The 8,497-nt window shown below is 35.3% G+C and overlaps 1 protein-coding gene across 6 annotated transcripts; it reads left to right on the forward strand.

Moving 5' to 3' along the window:
- On the forward strand, positions 1-4,878 carry LOC110613920 (probable splicing factor 3A subunit 1). 6 transcript variants are annotated; one of them, XM_021755338.2, is made up of 4 exons: positions 1-223; positions 1,081-3,337; positions 3,447-3,743; positions 3,850-4,256. In XM_021755338.2, the coding sequence occupies exons 2-3, from the start codon at positions 1,190-1,192 to the stop codon at positions 3,714-3,716; spliced, it is 2,418 nt and encodes an 805-aa protein (XP_021611030.1). In that variant the 5' UTR covers positions 1-223; positions 1,081-1,189; the 3' UTR covers positions 3,717-3,743; positions 3,850-4,256. The 6 variants fall into 6 exon arrangements, with proteins under 6 accessions (XP_021611030.1, XP_021611032.1, XP_043811777.1 ...); XM_021755340.2 differs by lacking the exons at positions 1-223; positions 3,850-4,256 and adding exons at positions 494-651; positions 4,389-4,878; XM_043955842.1 differs by lacking the exons at positions 1-223; positions 3,850-4,256 and adding exons at positions 494-651; positions 4,565-4,878.
- Positions 4,879-8,497: the final 3,619 nt, after the last annotated feature.

Below are 8,497 nucleotides of genomic sequence, written 5' to 3' on the forward strand. Positions count from 1 at the left end.
CTCCGTTCCTCTCCTTCCCTCCCAACTCTCCTTCCCCCCTTTTGTTACAGCCCGCACCTTTCTCCCGCTAATCATTTCTCTGTTCTTTGCGCTATCAACGTGGTCCTGGCTGCTTCCTCTCTCTCCTCCTCCGCTCCCTCTGGTCCACCTCGCTGCGTCCACTGGTCCATTCCTTCTGCCGTCTGGTGCTGCTTCTCGTTTGCTACGTCCTCAGTCACGACAGGTTTGAATGAGTTTTGGAATTGTAGTTTCAGATGTGAGCTTTATGAGATTTGTGAAATTTATTGCTGTGGGTTTCTAAAATTTGTAGAAAGTGAATGTGCTTGGGTTGTATTTGTGAAAGTTATTTTTAAATTTGTTGAAAGTAAAGACTATTTGTGAACGAAGTGAGAGTTCCTTTTCTGAGATTATTGAAATGGATTTGCACAGTGAAATATAATTTGTAAACGGGTTCGGTATGGATTTGTAAACGGATTCGGATTCGGGTTCGGGTACTTGTACCATCAGCATATACAATATTATACAAAACCAAATTACCAAAATACCATTTAATCTCCCTCTCTCGATAGTGTATAAAATTTCGATTGGGAGGAGCGAATACATGTCCGGTCTCAGTTGCTCATCCAGAAACCCTAGTTCGTATCTCTTCTGGTGCGTTCTCTCTAATTCGTTGTTTTGTTCAACTAATATGTATTTTTCCCGATATTTCGTTATTCGATTACTTGATGATTTTTTTCTTCTTTTTGGTTATCTGACTGATTGGAGTTCTTCGTGCTTACGACTTCATGGATTTGATTGATGACATAATAGATCTAGCTAATGAATCAATACAATCGATCTATGGATGACAAATAAGGAGGATAAATTGTTTATTTTTGAGATTTATCGGAAGGCAGAGGCTTTGAGATTTTGTTTTTCGTTTCGGATTCAATCTCCTCTTTGTTGGTTGATGTCATGTTAATCTAAGTTGTGCAGCATATTGGGGTTTCCGTTTAGGCCTGCATGAAGTAAGTTTTACTTTTGGAATCGGTTATTTTGCCTTGAACTAAAATTTTTTTCTATGTAAATTGTTATTTGCAGGGTTTATCTTAGGTCAGAACAGTTCACTGGTAGGAATCTGAAGAACTTCTGGTTCTCTTGGCACTGGGATCCTTTCCCTATCCTTGCTTAAATTCTGGTGGAGAATAAAATGCCTGGCACAGCAATCTTACCTCTTCCTGCACCTCCTCCTGGCGGAGACAGCTCTCCTCCCCCTTCTCAATTGTCAGAACAGCATTCTTCTAAGGAAGATAAAACAACAAATGAGAACCAGAACAAAGCCCCAGTTGCAACACACACTAGAACTATTGGAATCATTCATCCTCCGCCAGATATTAGGAATATTGTAGACAAAACTGCACAATTTGTTGCTAAAAATGGGCCTGAGTTTGAAAAAAGGATCATTGCCAATAATGCTAACAATGCCAAGTTCAATTTTTTGAATCCCTCAGATCCATACCATGCATACTATCAACATCATTTGTCTGAATTTCGTGCGCAGAATCAATCTTCTGCTCAGCAGCCTCCATCACAACCTGCAGATTCTGATGCCACTGAGTCTACCCAATCTGCTCCTGCTTCTGATGGCACTGACGCTGCTCCAAAGCCTGACCCCACAGCCCAGTTTAGACCACCTCCTCGGAAAGTTCTTGATCCTCCTGAAGCTGAGCAATATACCATTCGGCTTCCTGAGGGGATTACAGGAGAGGAACTTGATATTATTAAGCTCACTGCCCAGTTTGTGGCTCGAAATGGCCAAGCTTTCTTGACTGGTCTGACAAATAGGGAGATGAACAATCCCCAGTTCCATTTTTTGAAGCCAACTCATAGCATGTTCACATTTTTTACTGGACTGGCTGATGCATACTCAAAAGTGTTGATGCCTCCTAAGGGGTTGACTGAGAAGCTGACAAAAAGTGTTGCTGATATGACCACTGTGCTTGAACGGTGTTTGCATCGCTTGGAGTGGGAACACTCGCAGGAGCAGGCGAGGCAGAAAGCCGAGGATGAGATTGAGCAAGAGAGGATTCAAATGGCAATGATCGATTGGCATGATTTTGTTGTGGTTGAGACAATAGACTTTGCAGATGATGAGGATGAGGACTTGCCCCCTCCTATGACCCTTGAGGAGGTTATAAGGAGGAGCAAGGTATCTTCTATGGTTGAAGATGAAGTCATTGAGCCTGGAAAGGAGGTGGAAATGGAAATGGATGAAGAAGAGGTGCAACTTGTTGAGGAGGGAATGAGGGCTGCCAGTCTTGAAGAGAATGACAGTGAGAAGAAATTTGCCAAGGCAAATGAGGAACCAGAAGAACCTATGAGAATTGTGAAGAACTGGAAGAGGCCTGAGGAAAGGATCCCTGCTGAAAGGGACCCAACAAAAGTTGTGGTTTCCCCTATCACTGGTGAGCTAATACCCATTAATGAGATGTCTGAGCATATGAGGATTTCTCTAATTGATCCCAAGTACAAGGAGCAAAAGGAAAGGATGTTTGCAAAAATCCGGGAAACAACTCTTGCTCAGGATGATGAAATCTCTAGAAACATTGTCGGACTTGCACGGACTCGACCTGATATCTTTGGCACGACTGAAGAAGAAGTTTCTAATGCAGTTAAGGCAGAGATTGAGAAGAAGAAAGATGAGCAACCAAAGCAGGTCATATGGGATGGTCATAGTGGAAGCATTGGCCGTACTGCAAATCAAGCTATGTCTCAAAATATTATTGGAGAGGATCAAAGTGAAGCTGGTAATGATGATGCCAGGGGCCTGCCTGGTCCTGCAGCTCCTCCTCCTCGACCTGGTGTCCCCTCAGTTCGTCCCCTACCTCCACCACCAGGGCTAGCATTGAATCTTCCTCGGATGCCTCCAAATACCATTCAATACTCGGCCCCAACTAGTGGTGCATTTCCTGTGCCTCCACCAAGGCCACCAGGTATGCCAATGGTTCCATCAATTCGTCCAATGCAGGCTCCAATGCCAGTGGCACCTGGACAGCAGCCCATTATGATGAATCGACAGCTTACAATGCCTCCATCTATATCTGGAAATCCACCAAGTATGCCAGTTCCTCCTCCACCTGGATCCCAGTTTACGCCAATTCCTCGACCTTTTGCTCCTCTTCCTGTCCCTCCAACAGCAATTGGTATGATGCCACCACCACCACCCTTGCCTCAAGGAATGCCTCCACCACCTCCACCTGACGATGCTCCTCCACCACTTCCAGACGAACCAGAGCCTAAGAGACAGAAGCTTGATTCTATGCTTATTCCAGAAGATCAATTCCTGGCACAACATCCGGTATGGAAAGTTCCAAAAATTATGCCTCTTATTTGCAATTTAATTTCTTTGGTAAAATTGCACCCCGTTTTTTATCTTACTGGACGAAATTTATGCTTTCTCTCAACAGGGACCTGTACGCATCACTATTTCTGTTCCGAATGTGGATGAAGGAAATCTCAAAGGGCAAGTTCTGGAGATTACAATGCAGTCCTTGTCTGAAACAGTTGGCAGCCTGAAAGAGAAAATTGCTGGAGAGATCCAACTTCCTGCAAACAAGCAGAAATTGAGTGGAAAAGCTGGTTTCCTAAAGGATAATATGTCACTTGCCTACTACAACATTGGAGCTGGAGAGGCACTGTCTCTTTCTTTGAGAGAGCGTGGTGGTAGAAAGAGATGAAGAGGCTCCTTGACATGGACATTTAAGGTGGTTCTTTCTCCTCTTCCGCGCCCCCCCTCCCCCCCCTCTTTTCCCTTCTGCAATTTCCCCCTGCATACTGATTCGAAAACTTTGTTATTCTACTCTGTTTTAGGTTATGCTGGAGATTGTACTGGGCATGTATTTTTCATAACAATATGATGCCATTGTTAGTCCTGAATTGTTATATCTGGACTGATGCTTTGATTGGTACCTAGTACAGATTTCCTGTCTTGGCAAGCTTCTCTTTAAGGGCAATGGGGAAGTAGAGAAAGTAGAGAGGTTCCGTTTGCTTAAGCAGTGGAAGCCGTCACCTCATAGCACTAACTATTACTTTCTGTTGAATTTTCAGTTAGTTATCTGGAAAGTATTTGCTTCATGGTCATGCTATTTGTTGTGATTTTTCATTTTCTTTGTCTTGAGCCTTGCATATGATTTACACACATTTCTGCTCCTTTTTTTGTTGTTGTTGTTGCTCCAAGTTCCTCTTTTTCAATCTAATGATTTGAGATGCTTTGCTAATTCTTTAGTCCTGGACAATAGAAGCTTGGGCTTATGCAGATTGATTTTGATAACCATCCTACTTCAATTATGGTATCTTGTGCTGACATATTTCAATTGATTTTGCTGCAATGGTTGTGGTTGACCATTCAGTAGCAAGCATTGGGGTTGGCCTTTTCTGTTGCTGTTCTTGTAGAGAAAAGTTACTTGTCTTGATGATGCTGCAACCTGCTAGATGCGTGAATCTTAGAATGGCTTAGGCATGTTGTTCTTGCAAAATACCTGGTTTGCAAATTAAGCGTGGGTATGTTTGCTCATTGTATTTGCAGCATTGAGCAGGGTTAATTGGTGTTTTGCAAGATCTGTAGCCGGATGGAGTGATCATAGATTTATCTTTTCCTTAGTTGGCATTGTATTAGTCGCCAATTTGTTTTTCCAACATAGAAGATTAGTATGAAAGCAAACAACCAATCTTTTTATGATGTGATAATTTGCTAGCTGTTTCCTTACTAGTAGTTTTGCCATATACTTACTTTCAGAAGCGATGGTGGTCACATCCTCCTCCTGATTGTTATTCTGTCATTTGAGATTTGATCCTTATAACCGGACTTATGTGTATTTTAACTTGGACATAACTTTTCTCTCCCAGTGTGTAGTGAAATGTACATGCGATGATATGTCGATTAATGCCAATGTCCAAATTGCTTTCGCGCTGGGGAATTTAACTTAGAAAACTAGATTAACTTATTTTTAACACCATCAGTTTTATCACTTGGTTTCCTTTATTTCCTTCCAAATGAAGATGCGGCTTTGTGCAAGTTTTCTGCTTGGATTCAGTCGCTGATCTAGAAATTGAAGTTAGGCTCAATGTTATCTTTTATCCATGTAAATATTAAAGATAAAATTTTTAAGTGTAATTTTAAGTAATCGAAGAATGTAGTAAGTTAAATTAGATTCATTTATATAGATTTAAAATTTGGCGATGTTCGAGGTCTCTCGGTGAGGAAAGCCAATCTTCTTCAACCGGATCTTGAATTGATGAATTCTACATTCCGCTCCAGTATGGGAGTTGATCAGAGTCGACGATCAAATTTCTGGTGTCATCAACTCCTTGAATTGGCTTTGGATTTGTGACAACAAGATTTCTGCCCGTTAGTGTTGTTCCGTTGGAGCTATATGATGGCTTTTTGTTGAATTGGGGCATGGTTCGAGAACGGATGCTGGTATTGCAAGTCATGCCAACACTGCTCCTTTTGATGCTCGCTTTCCTGAAGCTGCAGCTTAATAAGTCTTGTCTATGATCAATACCATGTCCAACGTTGTTCGGGAAGAGAGGCGTTTCACACTGGCTTCACGGTCATGGCATATTCCTCCACCAGTTGAGGATCAATGGTAAATGGAGCTGTTAGGGGCTAAAATATTCATTAGTTTAGCGTTCACACTTAAAAGATTAAAATATACATATTTAACGAATTTAAATTTAGATTTAATGGTAAATAAAAAAAATTGTACTTTTATATTCGTTTTTTTTTTCAATTAAAGTGATGTTCTAAATATATTGTTGTTCCATGTGTAACGTTAAAAAACTAACCACGTCACCCGCAACATCAACACCATGTTATCACTCCACATCAACACCATGTTATCACTCCGCATCAACGTTAAAAAATTAATAAAATTATTACCACCCATGTAAAATTTAAAATTAATCATTAGAAAAATACACTAATAATTATTTTATTTTTATTATAATTTCACCCTATACTTTCTTTTATCAATCAATTAAATTCTATTTTTTTTAATATTTAATCAAATGCACTTTATCATTACTTGTATAATTAGAGGCTTACAAAATTATACTAATAATTTATGTTTATTTTATTTTCACTATTAAATATATTTAAAAATTATTATTATTATTCAATTTTTTTTAAATTTTTATTAATAATTTTATAATAATAATAATTTATCTTGATTTTATTTTAACTAAAATTATTACCAAATAATTTTTCTTGAATCTATCTAATATACTTACTATTTAGCATTACTTTTAAAACTATCTAAGGAAATAATCTTATAAATATATTAATTATAAAATATTAAAAAATAATTTAAAATAATATTTAATATGATTCAGTTTAAAAATATTAAAAATAATAAAATAATTTTTTAGGATATTTTTTAAATTATTCTTTTAACTCTCAAGTATAATATTAATCCATCACTTTTTTTTTATAAATTATACTAATATTTAGAGTGAGTTTAATAATAATAATAATAATAATAATAATAATAATAATAATAATAATAATAATAATAATATATAAATTAATATTTAGAGTGAGTTTAAAAATAATAATAATAATATATAAATTAAGTATTTGATTTTCTAGTATCACTTGATTAAGTAACTGAAAAAATATGTAATTTATTTAAAATTATAAATTCAATTTCTATTTCTCCATGCACTCCGAGGCTTAGCCTGGTGGAAAGTGCATTCTGATAAACCTGAGAGATCTAAGGTTCGACTGCCCCAACCCCCTATTTTAAAAAAATTTCTATTTCTCCATTTCTTAAAAAAAATATTAATAAATAAATAATTATAAAAAATCTTATACTTTTAGTTTTGTTATAATTCTACTCTAAACTTTAAATTATTATTAAGTTTATTCTAAACTTTACTGATATGACATTGACGTGGCGAGTGACATAGCAATTCATTAGATTTTAAGGGTATAAACAATGAAAGAATATAATTGAAACAACTTTTAAAAGTTATATTTTAATTGATAAAAACATGCAGAATATAATTGCAATAAAATAAAAAATATAAATTTTTTTCCATTCACTTTTAAATTTAATAGAATTATACTATAATTTTAATTTAATTAAAGGAAGATTTTAGTAAAAATATAATTTTATTATATTAAATTTGAATTTATTGTTTAGTTAATCTAATAAAAAAAATTAATTTTTTAATTTTTTAAAAAAATTTAAAAAGCTAAAACTAACCGTTTATTAAAAAAAACTTATATTTAACCTATTCCTGCTCAAGAATTAAAATGGCTCCTACTTAGCTCTCCTTAAATCCGTCACGGGAGAGGATTACAATGCACCATAATTATAAAATTTATTTTTAAATTTAGTTTGAAAATAATATTATTTTTGTATTAATTAAAAATGTAAAAATAAATTAGAATGAGTTATAAAATTAAAAATATGAAATATTTTTTATTTTATATATTTAAATTAGTATTATTTATATTAATTAAAATAAGAATAATTTGAAAAATTGTATGAATAGTTTTGTCCATAGCATAAATGAATTTTATTCTTTTTTTATTATTCTTGTGACTACGGCAATTGTTAAAAAAAATAAATATGGTGGTAAATTTAGTTAAATATATCAACTTAATTAAAAATACCTTAATATTTTTATTTAATCATTGATTATATTAAAAATATAATTAGATAAATATATTAAAAACTTTTATCTTAATAAGTAAAATAAACATAAACCACGAATAATTAAAAAAATAAAAGCATATTATGCTATGCTATCGAGTGTTAATTTCACAAAACAAAACATTTTCTAAAAGACTAAGTGTTAGTCTTGCAAAATAAAACATATTATGCTAGGCTAGGGCGAAAAATTAACAGGCAAACTTATGGTTGTCAATCTCCAAATGACAAATGTATCGATTAGAGATTAAAGTTGATGGGGCGAGTCTTATGACTCAGCCTCAAGACATGCGACCGAGTGAAAGTTTCATATTATAAAATTTCTTTAAAACACTTCATGCTCAGAAGGTAGGAGTCCGCTAGGCTACATGTCCAGGTATTGATCCTATTTTACAAAAAATTTTCAAGTTATTTTATGACCGCTAACTGGGTGTTAGATTTTGCTAAGTGAACCTGTCTTAACTCCTTTTTGGGACAAAAAACGGTGACCACCAGATTCTTGAATTGGTTGGGCAGTAACCCTTTAGCCAATTGTTAAAAGTTTATTTGAGTTGTTAGTGGCGGCGATTTGACGAGGATAAATACAAAATATACAAATACTCAATAAAAATAATGATGAGATATGCAAAATATATTTTCATTGCAAAAGATGACAGGGGGAGAGAAAGATCTTCAATTTTCTCTTCCTAAACTTCTATTATATTAATATTTTCTACATCTATTATATTATCAGCAGGACCCGGTCGGTAGAGTTTTCCTCAGCTTGTCCTTAACCCTCTTGATTGACCTCACCATCCGGG

Source organism: Manihot esculenta, chromosome 4 (genome assembly GCF_001659605.2).
Source record: "Manihot esculenta cultivar AM560-2 chromosome 4, M.esculenta_v8, whole genome shotgun sequence".
Classification (NCBI taxonomy): Eukaryota; Viridiplantae; Streptophyta; class Magnoliopsida; order Malpighiales; family Euphorbiaceae; genus Manihot; species Manihot esculenta.